The 12,945-nt window shown below is 48.8% G+C and overlaps 1 protein-coding gene across 2 annotated transcripts in view; it reads left to right on the top strand.

Moving 5' to 3' along the window:
* Positions 1-8,219, top strand: part of WSCD2 (WSC domain containing 2) — a 126,134-nt gene extending 117,915 nt beyond the window's left edge. For both annotated transcript variants that reach the window (XM_025403393.1, XM_025403394.1), the window contains one exon: positions 5,676-8,219. In XM_025403393.1, the coding sequence (XP_025259178.1) occupies positions 5,676-6,028 (353 nt within the window). In that variant the 3' untranslated portion in view covers positions 6,029-8,219. The remainder of the gene's footprint in view (positions 1-5,675) is intronic.
* Positions 8,220-12,945: the final 4,726 nt, after the last annotated feature.

Here is a 12,945-nt window from a genome sequence, read left to right on the forward strand (position 1 = left end):
ACATTCAGATATTCTGGAAGAGGAACCTCAACCCTATCTTAGGTTCAGACAAGTCTCCTAATTCCCAAGAGCCATCCATCTCTTATCTTTTTCCTTATTCAAGACAGCTGGGAGCTCTAAACCAACACTAAGGAAGGAGTCGGAACAGGCTGAATGGAGAGGCTGCAGGGAGTATGGGATAGGGGGATCCACCACCCCCATCTCATATTGGGAGCCCAGGGTCCTACATGAGTCTGAGATGGGAGAAGGGATCTTCTCCAAGTGCCCCCTCCGAGGCCTGACCCAGGTATGCAAGGGCTGTGGCAGAGAGCCTTCCTTAAAGAACAGAACCCCCAGTCTCCACTCAGCCCATTCTTCCCCTTGGCATTCACCATCTGGCCTCTGGAGACACTTGAGTTTGAGACCCTTGCTTTAAGGTCCTAAATCAGTAGCATCACCCTCCCTTGGGAGCTTGTTGGAAATGCTCATTTTTAGGCCCCATCCTAAAACCCGCTGAATCAGAAATTCTGGGAGTGGGGCTCCAGCAATATCTCTGTGTGTGTGTGTGTGTGTGTGTGTGTGTGTGTGTGTGTGTGTGTGTGTATGTGTGTTTGTTTTGAGACAGAGTCTTGCTCTGTCATCCAGGCTGGAGTGCAGTGGTGCGATCTCAGTTCACTGCAAGCTCCGCCTCCCGGGTTCACGCCATTCTCCTGCCTCAGCCTCCCAAGTAGCTGGGACTACAGGCGCCCGCCACCATGCCCAGCTAATTTTTTGTATTTTTAGTAGAGACAGGGTTTTACCGTGTTAGGCAGGATGGTCTCCATCTCCTGACCTCGTGATCCACCCACCTCGGCCTCCCAAAATGCTGGGATTACAAGCATGAGCCACCGTGCCCGGCCGCAATCTGTGTTTTAACAAACCCTCCAGGTGATACCGATGAGCACCCTAGTTTAAGAACCATTGCTATAAGCCTCTGCTGCTCAAAATGTGGCCTGTGGACCAGTGACATGGACATCATCTGGGAGATTTTTAGGCAAGCAAATGTCAGGCCCTATCCCAGTCTTCCTGGATCAGAATCTGCATTTTAACAAGACTTCTCCAGACACTTCATGTGCACTTTAAGGTTTGAGAACTGCTGCTTTTGGATGCCCTTAGTGACAAAGTATGTGAAGGTCACCCTGTAAGAGCCAAGGTCACCTAGCTTTTGAGTGTGTTCACCCCACCATGCCCTTGCCCCCCTCGCAATTACCGCTCAGTCCAGACTCCTAGAACCACCAACCCCGCTCTGCTTTGGGTTCCGTAGAGTTAATTTTACAGTCTCCCTAGAGTGAGTTCAGAGCAAAATTTTATGTGATATGATTATACAAGGTGAATTGTCCTGGATCTGTTTAATGAAACAGATACTGTGTTTAATGATTCCATGGGGAATTAAGTACAGTTAAGCTATTAATCAGGCCCCAGTTCTTTCCATCAACAAGAAGGTGGAGGGGAGGCTGGCCAGCCCGTGCCCTGCCAGGCACACCTGTATGACAGTTCCGGTGGAACCAGCACTCATTACCAATGTTCCATGGCTTTATTGCCCAATTTGCAGACAGCAATCAATGATCAGGAATCCTGAGTTAAATGAGGACTTTGGTTTTTAATTTTTCTTCTTCCTCTTTCCAACGAAGTAAATTGAGTTTCAAGAGAGGAAGCATTGCCATAGGAGGTGGCCAGGTGGACAAACATCTGCTGCTGAAATAGCTTGGATATCTATTGTGCTTTTGGAGGGATGTTTGGACTAAATGATGGAGCATGTGGGGAGTCAGGAGATACAGGAGGATGAATAGCATCGTGATAATCATAACACTAACCAATATTTATTGAGCACCTTGCTTGTCCCAGGCGCTGTACCAGGATCTTTGCAAATCTTTTCTTTTTTTTTTTTTTTTTTTTTTGAGGTGGAGTCTCGCTCTGTTGCCCAGGCTGTAGTGTGCCCCGGCTGGAGTGCAGTGGCGTGATCTCGGCTCACTGCAAGCTCCGCCTCCCAGGTTCACACCATTCTCCTGCCTCAGCCTCCCCAGTAGCTGGGACTACAGGCCCCCGCCACCACGCCCAGCTAATTTTTTTGTATTTTTAGTAGAGACGAGGTTTCACTGTGTTAGTCAGGATGGTCTCGATCTCCTGACCTTGTGATCCACCCGTCTCGGCCTCCCAAAGTGCTGGGATTACAGGCATGAGCCACTGCGCCCGGCGATCTTTGCAAATCTTATTTCACTCGATTTGTACAGCATCTGTAGGAGGTGGGTCTTATCCAGATCACCGCTTGGCAGATGGGTACACTGAGGCTGAAGATCAAGTAACGTCTCCAAAGTCACATAGCTCGTGTGGGGAGGAGCTGGGTTCTAAACCCTGGCAGTCTGACTGCAGAGTCATCTATGAACAGACCCCAGGTCTCAGACAACAGCCTGAAGGTGAAGTGAGCAGTAGGCAGCCTAGAAGTCATGCTTCCCAGGTCCTGGAGTGAAAAGAGGGCAGGAGCTGATCAGACCAGGTGCTCTATTTTTCTTTTTAAAAATTTATTTATTTTTATATGTTTAGGATGTACAAGTGCAGGTTTCTTAATATATGTAAATGTATAAAATAAACATTTTATATACGTATGCACGTGCATGTATATGTACCACATTTTCTTTATCCAGTCCTCCACTGATGGACACTGAGGTCGATTCCATACCTTTGCTGTTATGAATAATGCTGCACTAAACATGTGTGCAGGTGTCTTTTTATGTAATGATTTCTTTCTCTTTGGGTAGAGACCCAGTAGTGGGATTGCTGAATTGAATGGTACGTCTATTTTTTGTTCTTTGAGTAATCTCCATACTGTTTTCCATTAGGCTCAGTCTGGGATAGGTGTAGGTTGGAACTCTGCCTTCAATGCCCACTGTGTGGACTTGGGCAACTTACTTCCTGCTTCTGAGACTCCTCTTCTCTGTGTCTAAAATGGAGCCAGTATTAAGAATTCCTACTCTCTAGGCTACTTCAGAGCACGGAATGAGATCATGCATGCAGAGTGCCCCACATAGCTCCCGACGCCAACAGATACTCAGGCAACATACATTCCCTTCCTGCCCCTCAGACAGAGGCGGCTGGTGTCCCACAGAGGCTTGCAGTCAACAAGGACACACTGTCATCTCCATCCCACCTGCATCCATGACTAGGACACCTGGAGCTACCTGAGAAACTCCTTCCTTTTTCTTGAGCCATCCTGCAGCCCTCTTTCAGCAACCACTTGAGATGGTGAGAGGTGGCCAAGCCTAGAAGTTTGGATCTGTGTTGTTGCTGGGTGCTGGGTGCTGGGTGACGAGCACCGTCTCTATCACCTGGGTGTCTCCCCTGAGAGTAGCAGCTATTCCGAATCACCAGCAATGCTGTGAGGTGATGCGGGAGTGGGGAAATTCTGAACAAGGAAAATAGAGCATACAACATGCTAGATTTTTCCTAATCACTCAGATACATCTGGTCTTAGCTCATTATAACAGTACGGGCCCAATTAGCCAGATACATTGTAAATAATCTATTTTAAGGATAAAAAATATGCTTGTCAGCAGCATAAATATCTCCCAAGCAGCCATGATGTTCTGGGGGACTTGGTGGGGAAGGACTCTTGCCACAGATTCTGATGTGTTCTGCAAAGAAAGGGAGGCCTTCGCCACACTGCAATTTGGCAGTCGCGAGTTTCAATTTAGTTCAACAACCGTTCACTGAGCACCTGCTGAGTACAGGCAGTGGGAAGAAGTGGGGCTGAGGCTGCTGGTGCCTGGGAAAGATCCCTCCTGGAACCAGGCAGGCCTGATCTGGATGGTGCTTCCTGTCTGTGTGACCATGAGCAAGTCACTTCACCTCTCTGAGCCTCAGTTTCCTCCCTGGTGAGGAGCGGACAGTAGTCCTTTTCCTTTCAGGGTAGTCAGCAGGATTAAATAAGATAATGGGTATCCATCACCCAGCAAGGGATTAGGACTTCATTTTTAAGAGCCAGCTGGGCTCCCCAGTGCAGCCTGGGGGACTCACCACCCTCGTTCAATAAACAGAATTCTCCTGTTGCCTGCTCTGGCGGGCACCGGGTAGTGTTTCGCCTTGTGAGAAGCAGCAGGTCTCCGTTCATGGTTTTGGAGCTCCTGCCCTCTGATTCTCCAGCTGGGGCTCAGAATTGAGGCTGTGATTCCTTTTCTCTGTTCCCAACACCCTCCAGGTCCCCCTTCTGCACTTTCCTCGGCTCCTCCTTCGTGGGAGTTTCAGCAGCTCTAGGAGCTGACTGCCTCTCCCCATGAAATTCCCAGGTTCTCTGTAACCTGTCTTTCAAGTCAGAAATGCCCCCTCCCAGTTTGCATGACAATCCATCCTCTCATTTCACCACGACACTTCCCTGAAGAATAAAGAAAGGTAGGACAGAAATGTGTGAAGATGATGATAAAAATAGTCCCACTTAAACCCTGCCCTCAGATAGCTTACCGTCTGGTGGGGAGACAGACTACAGAAGTGGGGGATTTCTGCACAGCATAATGAGTGCTGTGGGGGGCTGCGGGGAATGGAGAGGGGAACTGCGGAACCCAGAGGAAGCACCCGCCTGAGCCCAGGGAGTCTGAGAAGATGACCTGAAAACAGAACAATATCAGTAATAACAATAGCCAACATTTATTGATCAACTGCTGAACCCAACACACCATGCTAGAAACTTTATATGTTTTTTTCTACTTTGTACAACAACCCTATTATTATCCTGTGAGGAGATACCACTACTACACAGAAAAACTTGGTACTTAAAAGCCAAGACTTTGAAGCCAGACTGCTTGGGTTCAAATCCTGGCTCTGCCAGTTATTAGCTATATGACCTTGAGCAAATTACTTAACCTCTCTGTGCCTCAGTTTTCTCTTCTGTTAAATGGAGCTAATGATGATACCTCATAAGGTTGTTGTGAAGATTAAGTGGAATTAAGAGCTATATTAATATATTTATTAATATACAAGTATGTCATCTAAAATATACAATTAATATGTATTAACATAAATAATATATAACATAATATGCTGTATGTTATATTATAGTAACACATACTTATATATAGGGTTTGCCTGGCATATAGTAATCACCAAACAAGTAACATTGTTATCCCCAAAGAGAAGGTGGTGGCCAAGAATATTCCAGAGAGAAACAGCATTGAGGTGAGAAGTATCGGGGTGTGTTTAGAGCTCTAAAAGGAGTGAATTGAGCTAAGTTGTTATTCTTTTTGTTTTTTAGAGGCAGGGTCTTGCTCTGTCACCCAGGCTGAAGTGCCATGGCATCATCATAGCTCACTGCAGCCTCGACCTCCTGGGCTCAAACAATCCTCCCACCTCAGCCTCCTGAGTAACAAGGACTACAGGCATGCACCACCATGCCCAGCTATTTTATTTTATTTTTTTTGTAGACACAGGGTCTTGCTATGTTGCCCAGACTGGTCTTTAACTCCTGGCCTCAAGCCATCTTCCAGCCTTGGCCTCCCAAAGTGCTGGGATTATAGGTGTGAGCCATCTCACCCAGCCTGTGTTATTACACTTAATTGTTAATTGTGTTACTGTGTTGTGCTGTGAATAACAGTAACCACTGCCTGCACCATCTGACTGGATCTTTTGAACTCCTCCTCCCTCTGACTGTGTCCTCTCTCCTCTCTCTGCAGAGTGGCCAGAGTTCGTGAGGAACTATGCCCCATGGTGGGCCACTCACACACTGGACTGGCTCAAGTTCGGCAAGAAAGTGCTGGTGGTTCACTTTGAGGACCTGAAGCAGGACCTCTTCATCCAGCTGGGCCGGATGGTCAACCTGCTGGGCGTGGCTGTCAGGGAGGACCGGTTGCTCTGTGTGGAGAGCCAGAAGGATGGTAACTTCAAGCGCTCGGGGCTCCGGAAGCTCGAGTATGACCCGTATACTGCAGACATGCAGAAGACCATCTCTGCCTACATCAAGATGGTGGACGCGGCCCTCAAAGGGCGGAACCTCACGGGTGTCCCCGATGACTACTACCCAAGATGATGCGTCCACACAGGGGGAGGGTAGACTGGGAGTCCTGACCATGTAGGCCCTGAGGACTCAAGACCCCTGGTGACCCCCACTCATCTGTCCTCTCTTTGGTCTGGGGACAATCTCCTTGGCTGCTCTTTGCCTTCAATGAGTTTCCTGCATGACAGAGGAGGCTCAAGGGAAGAGATTGTCCAGGCACTACCACTCTGCTCACATATTCCCCCCTTGGCAATGTGGAGCATCTTGTTTTGGGGGTTCTAGTTACATGGACTCTTTTCTGTCTCCTGTGTCCCTGCCCCCACCACTCTGAGTTCTGCTTGTGGGAGGGAGGGCTCATCCATATCACGGAGACTTGCTGGATGCCCTGTGGCAATTGTCGAGGCTCTTGATGCAAGAGCCCAGGAGGCTATTGTAAAAATGTGGCCCCAGATGCTTGTCCCTTCTGGGCTGAGCTTGCACAGCCCCCTTCTCATCTCCACCCAAGAAGCGCTGGCACTGATGTTTAACTCAGGCCACCTTCTGTTCTAAAGAAAGATTGCTGGGAAGTTTCTCCGTGGCCTTAGGTTTCTGACATCCTGGGTAGGGTGGGGAGGCATTGGTGCTCACGGTAGGTTAACTGGAGACACCATGTGGGGCCATTGGTGTCATGAGACACCCCCCGCCCAGGCCACACTGCTTCTCAGAAACAAGCTGCTTGCCTTTCCACCTCCAGGGCATGAACCCTGCCCCTTTCTATCCATGCTGTGTCCAGGAGGTGACCTTGAAATCCTGATACCACCTTCAAGGAACCTCAGGCACCAACAATGAGCCCAGAAGGATGGCCACATGCCACGTGCAGAATTTGAGTTAAGAGAGAGCCCCAGTGACACATCCCTCCACGGTGGGCTCCAGTCGGTCTTACACTGCCCTTCTGACCCCTACAAATGGGTACTTTGCTATCCAGGTGAGACAGCAAGAGTGCTCTTAATCAGATGGAACCACACCCAAAATGGACTCCCCACTACCTTCCCAGACCATCTGTCTCCCCTTGATCACAGTCCAACAGGGCCAGCTTCCCTTGAGGACCCTTTAAGGAATGGGGTGAATGAAATTGTGTCATTTCTATACAAACACTGCTCTCTTGATGCTGAGATGCCAAACCAAAGGATTTCTGAGGACCTGAATCACAGAGCATCAATCTTACAAAGTGTTGGTCCAGAGTCATCTCTTCCCCAACCCCGGACACTAGTGGCTTCCCACCTGGTCCAAACCTGCACCATCCATCATTGTGTAGATGAAAAAGCCATAGGTCGCAGCCTCTTTGCTATTCTGTTGGAGCAGCCTCCCTAAGCGGTCCCTCTGAAGCCCTGGGGTGCAGGTAAATGCTCATTCCCAAGTAGCAAAGAGACCACGGAGAAGATGCGTGTAAAGAGATATATTTTTGTAAGAGGAATATGATTAATACATTCCGCCCATTGGAACCTGGCCATGCAAAGGAAGGACACAGGGATTAGACCTGTGGCACCCTTCCCTGATTCCCTCATCTGTAGGACTTGGGCTGCCCCAGGCCCACCCACGGGGCTCTGAATGTATTTTGTACCGTGTTTCTTTCCCCCAGGCGAATTTCTAGTCTTCTTTCATGAAGCAGTGGAGGGGTTGGCCTCCCTTCCACTGGGAGGTTGACTCTCTCTGCAAGACTCTTGGTCCAAGACCTGGGTCAGTTCTTTGCTGGTGGTCCCCTCTGACCACAAGCTTCTGTCTGAAGATTCCTCAGGTCAACACCATCATTAAATGCGAGTTTTGTTGATGATTCTACCATGTGGTAGAGTGTTGTGTAAGACAGGTTCACAAATGGGATGTTTTCCTGGGGGGTGTGTGTGTGCGCATGTGTGTATGTAAGAGAGAGAGAGAGACAGAGACAGTGAGAGACAGAGAGGCATAGAGAGACAGAGAGAGAAGAAACAGAGATAGAGACAGAAAATGTTCAGGGTGGCAGGTGGGTTGGTGTATAACTACTTTTGTGCCTGTGTGACTGGCATAGCTGCTCAGGAAGAATTACATGCCTCTGTGTATAAAATTGCCTTTGTGTTCTCCTGCCTCTCTGTGTTTTGAAACTGTATCCCACAGGTTGCCATTATGACCATCCATTTATAATGGGTCTGTGCAGGTCCTTGTATATGGAATTGCACCCGTGTAAAGGAGAAAATGGTCAGTGTGCATGAAACCCATGTGTGAGAAGCTGCCTGTCTATTTGGGGAGGGCATGCCTTCCACATATGCCTTTTGTCCTTGGCTGCTGTGACAGGGAGGAATTGTGGGGAGAAGTGGTGGGTGGGATGAGGTCACTGGAGTGTCGTGGAAGTATTCCTGCCTGAGTATGTGCACAGGTATGGAAGAGGTTATCTATGAGAGGCATCCCTTCTGTGTATGTTTGTAAGAGAGAGAGTGTGTGTATGTAAGAAAGAGAGAGAGAGAGCGACAGAGACACAGAGACAGACCCTGAGCGTAATGCTTTGCACAGGCATATGCAGCAGGGAAGTCAGGGAGAGTCCAGGAGTACAGAGAAGTCCACTCTGTTCCCTGGTGGGTGGGGATGAGTGTTTCTAAACCTCCGTATACCACTGAAGGAAGACCCTGTGTTCTTCCTCCTCATGCATCAGAGGGGCTTCTGTGAGGAGGTGCTGATGTCCAGGGGCTGTTTTCCAGCCAGAGGGAGAGGCAAAGTGTTATATACTGCCACATGGACAGTAAGCAGGGGATGAGCTGGGCCAGGCAGAGGAAAGAGAGAGGGGCTTCTCCTCCCCCAGGCAGGGAGAGCTCAAGAGGACTGAGAGTGCTGGGGTGACTGTGGTGGGGAGGGGAGAGGAAAATCTCTGAAACGGTGTGAGTTTGTTCCAGAATCCAGAAGAACATGGCCTTTCAGCCTTTCTCTAAGGGTTCATCTTGGCTCACAAAAGTCATTATGTGATGACTGATTGAGCTCTGATCTGGGGCCCAGGCTACACTCTGTCCCCAGTATTAAACCAAGGCTGACCTGGTCACAGACTGAGCCCAATCCTAGAGCCTTGAACCTGATCACAGACTGAGCCCTAATCCTGTGCATATACTGATCCACAAACCCTCATTCCAGCCCCACACTGACTGAGTCACATTGGACTGAGTCCCAGACTACTTATACTGAGCCTTGACCCTAGTCATCGACTACCCTCCAACCTGGGTCACAGACTGAGCCCTGACCTGCCTCAGAACTAATGCTGATAGTGTCTCCTGACTGAGTCCTAATCTCTGTCATGCACTGAGCTCTGATTCTGGTCACAGGTGGAGCCCCAGTCCTGGCCCTGCATAAGTCATGATCTTGGTCACTCCAAGCCCTGGGTCTGGTCCTGCCCCTGATCTCAGATCAAGAGGTCACAGGCTGAGCCGTGAACCAATGTTCCAGTTTTCTTTCACTTTTCTGAATATTATTCACGCAACCAAATCCTCCCAACTGGAAGTGCAGAGAGCCATGCAGCGTCTAGCCCCCAGCTCTCACGGATCCTTCTCAGAATTCTCAGATTATGTGCCTTATGCAACTCCCTGCTTTCCACCTGCCCACTGTGCTTTCAAACCACAGATCACTGTCAGGTGGGAGGGGGTGGTGCGAAAGCCCTTTAGGCTGAAGGTGGGGCTGGACAGTTTACCAGGCTCTTCTTCGGCGAATTTCTGCCCTTCCTATCACACGTCATCAGCCACCTGGAATAAAATCTTTGTATTTCAGACCCAGAAAAAAACCAAGGTATCATTCATTCATTCATTCATTCAGCACATATTTACTGAGCATCTACCATGTGCCAGGCACTGCTCTCAATTCTAGGAACTATAAAAGTAGTAAGACAGACAAAAATCTATGCTACAGCAATGTACGTTTTACCGGTACTGAGCAGATATCTCAAAGTAATCAGAAAGCTTTCAGGGAGAAGATGGTGACACAAAGAAGGAAAAGGACTCAAGTGGCTCCTGACCAACCCCATGAGGTTGTTAACACAGAGATCATTAACTCCATTTTGTAGGGAGACATTGTTGCTCAGAGGCAGGCAGTGGCTGGTCCAAGCCACACAGAAACTAATAGTGTTACACACACAACCTGTGGGTGCAATTGTTTGGCAGGTGACCACAACCAAGGAGGATTTAACAGGGGGATTTTATTACTTATCACAAGTAAGTAGGACACTAGGGGTGGTTCCCAAAGCAGTGCCTCCATGAACAACGGTGAACACAGGGCTTGTATTGAGCTAGTGAGCCGAGCCATTGTATGCAGAGGTAGGGTCAAGGCCACACAGGTGCAGTCGAGAATCATCCTTCCACATATGTTGCATGCATAGAAAATGGCCAATAAGTTCCTCCCTGGGATTGGACAGGGTGTGGGGTTAGTATGGTAATGAGGAGAGTTCGCCAAAGTTCATCTCCAACTCAGGCATTTGTGGATCCAACTGGGTTTTGATTTTCCAGAGCTGAGCTTCTTCCTGGAACTTTTTCGAAACAGCAGGAACTCAAGGTGCAACAGTCACAGGTGGATACTTGTTCGCAGTGCATTCCCCAAAACCCAGAAAGCCTAGGTTGCTATAGCAGAGCTGGGGCCACTGCTGTCTTCTCCAAGGACCTAAAAGTCCTTTCCACATACAGAGAGTGACAAGGCCCTTGCACCCAAAGAAGAAGGAAAGCTTTGGATCCAAGCATTCCCCAGTGTAGGATCCATGCCTGGCCTGGAAACCAGGACACCTGGACTCTTGTCCTGCTGCTGCCTGGGGCTCACTATGACTCCAGGACTCAGGAGAAAGACCAGGGCTCGGAATCTGCTGATTTTGGGGATACCTTCTGGATTCTCCTGTAACCCCAGAGGAGGCTGCAGACACATCCCAGTGGAAAATGTGGGAGTAGGCAGAGGGGGAGGCAAAAAGGATGCTGGGAGTAGATCCTCAGGGACCCAACCTCCTCCCAGAGGCCCAGCCCCCCTTTCTTCCCCTTTCTCTCCTTCATTGTTTTCTCGCCTCATCCCTCCCCCTTTTCTGTTTTTCTTTGCCCAGCCTCCTGTTCTCAATTCCCCTCTTTGTGGTCTCTGATTTCCTCCAGCTGCTCATTAAATCTCTTTTCTTTCCTGCCTTTCTGCCCCTCCTTCTCTTCTCTCTTCTCCTCTTCCTTCCTCCCCCCCTTTCTCTCCCTCCCTTTCTCCTTTTCTCTCTTCCTTGATTTTTGTTTCTGCCTGTGCAAACTGTCTCCATCTCTACCTCTTGATCTCTGAGCTCTCTGCCTCTCTCTACGCCTCCTGCCCCCCACCCCTGTTGTCCTCTCCCATCTCCTCATCCTCTTCCTGAAGAGTGGGGGCGACTCAGCAGGATCCAGACATAGTGAGACAAACGCTACCCAGGCTGGTAACCAAGGAGGTGGTTTCCTTAGCAACAGAATCTGCAGGCACACGCTCCACTGCCCCAGCCCTTAGCTATTACAGTAAGAGAGAGAGAGAGAGAGAGAGAGAGAGAGAATGGGGTGTGGGGGTGCAAGCCTTAAAACAGTAAAGAAACTACTATGTGCTCCTCATGAGAGGGGACAGTGCTCAGAGACCAGCTCAGTGCCTGGCACTTTGGGGGCACTCAAAAATGTGAGAAGTGTGGGGTTTTGGGGTCAGAGAGAGGCACAGAGTATGGAGAGAGCTGGGGAAGAATCTGCAGGACACGGTAACACACTGGATGTGGGGATGGGGAGACGACAGGACAAAGAGGACCCCAAGGTTCTGGCCTGAGCAGCTCCAGAGAGGGAACAGAGGAGCCAAGCAGAAAGGGAGAAAAGACGTTGATTTGGCACGGCTCCCTGTCCCCAAGAGTTCGCCACCTAAGTTGGGGGTGGGAGGAGGGAAGGTAAGAGATGACAGAAATATCTCATTCAATTCTCTCTTATAAATAGGCAACGAGGAACATGGGAGAGGGAACATGTACAGTTTTAAATTACTGAACTTTGATAAGTTAAATAATTTGCTCAGGGGACACAAAAGTTGGTGGCAGCACTTGGATTTGAACCTGGGGATGATCCAAGGCCCATCCAGAGGGTGGAGGGGACAGAAGAGGGCAGAATATGCAGAGAGAGAGAGAGAGAGAGAGAGAGGCAGAGAAAGGACAGAGAGAGAAAAAGGACAGGGAGAGAGAAGCAGAGAAAGAGAGATTTACATCATTGATCTGGCATTTCTTCCCACTGGGAAAACAAAAATATGTTCACTTTTAGAGAAATGAGAGGAGACAAAGGCACCCCACTGTATGATAGCTTTGGTGGTTATAAATAACTGTCCCCAAAGAAAACACCTGTCAAGACACATTCACTTCCAGAGAGACAAATTGTATCCCCAGTCCATGTTGATATTTAAATGACTCAGTAGATGTCAGGGGGCAGAGGGCAGAAAGTTGATCAATGTAACACGGAAACCTAGCTCAGCTTTCCCAAAAAGCAATAAAACGGGTAGGTGCAGAGAGCTGTAAATCTGGATGATAATAATATCTGTCCTCGCAAAAGCAACATGTTTATTTATCATGTTTGCAGGTTTACTGTTGCCCCTCAAATTTACAGTCAGCAATCTGCCGGTGAGCACAGGGAGGAACATGAGAATGAGAACAAACTGGTAGAGCACTGAGAAGGAAGAAATGATAAAATATTTATCCCCTCCCCACACCCTCTCTGCCCCGGCTGCCTTAAATCCAATTTCAAACAAAGGTGGTGATTTATCCGAGCGAGGCTGGGCAGCTCTATTTCAGGCCTCTGACAGCTAATTGAAATGAGCAGTCATTATGGAATGGAATGTGTTGCAGCAAAATGATTTTTGTGTATTCTGGAGTCATTTGCTAAACAATTATGGAGAAATGAACAGCCAGCCAGGGGTGAGAGAGAGGGTATAGCACTTGATGGCGACAAGACTTTTCCGTGTCCTTT

The sequence above is a fragment of the Theropithecus gelada genome, chromosome 11 (genome assembly GCF_003255815.1).
Source record: "Theropithecus gelada isolate Dixy chromosome 11, Tgel_1.0, whole genome shotgun sequence".
Classification (NCBI taxonomy): domain Eukaryota; kingdom Metazoa; phylum Chordata; class Mammalia; order Primates; family Cercopithecidae; genus Theropithecus; species Theropithecus gelada.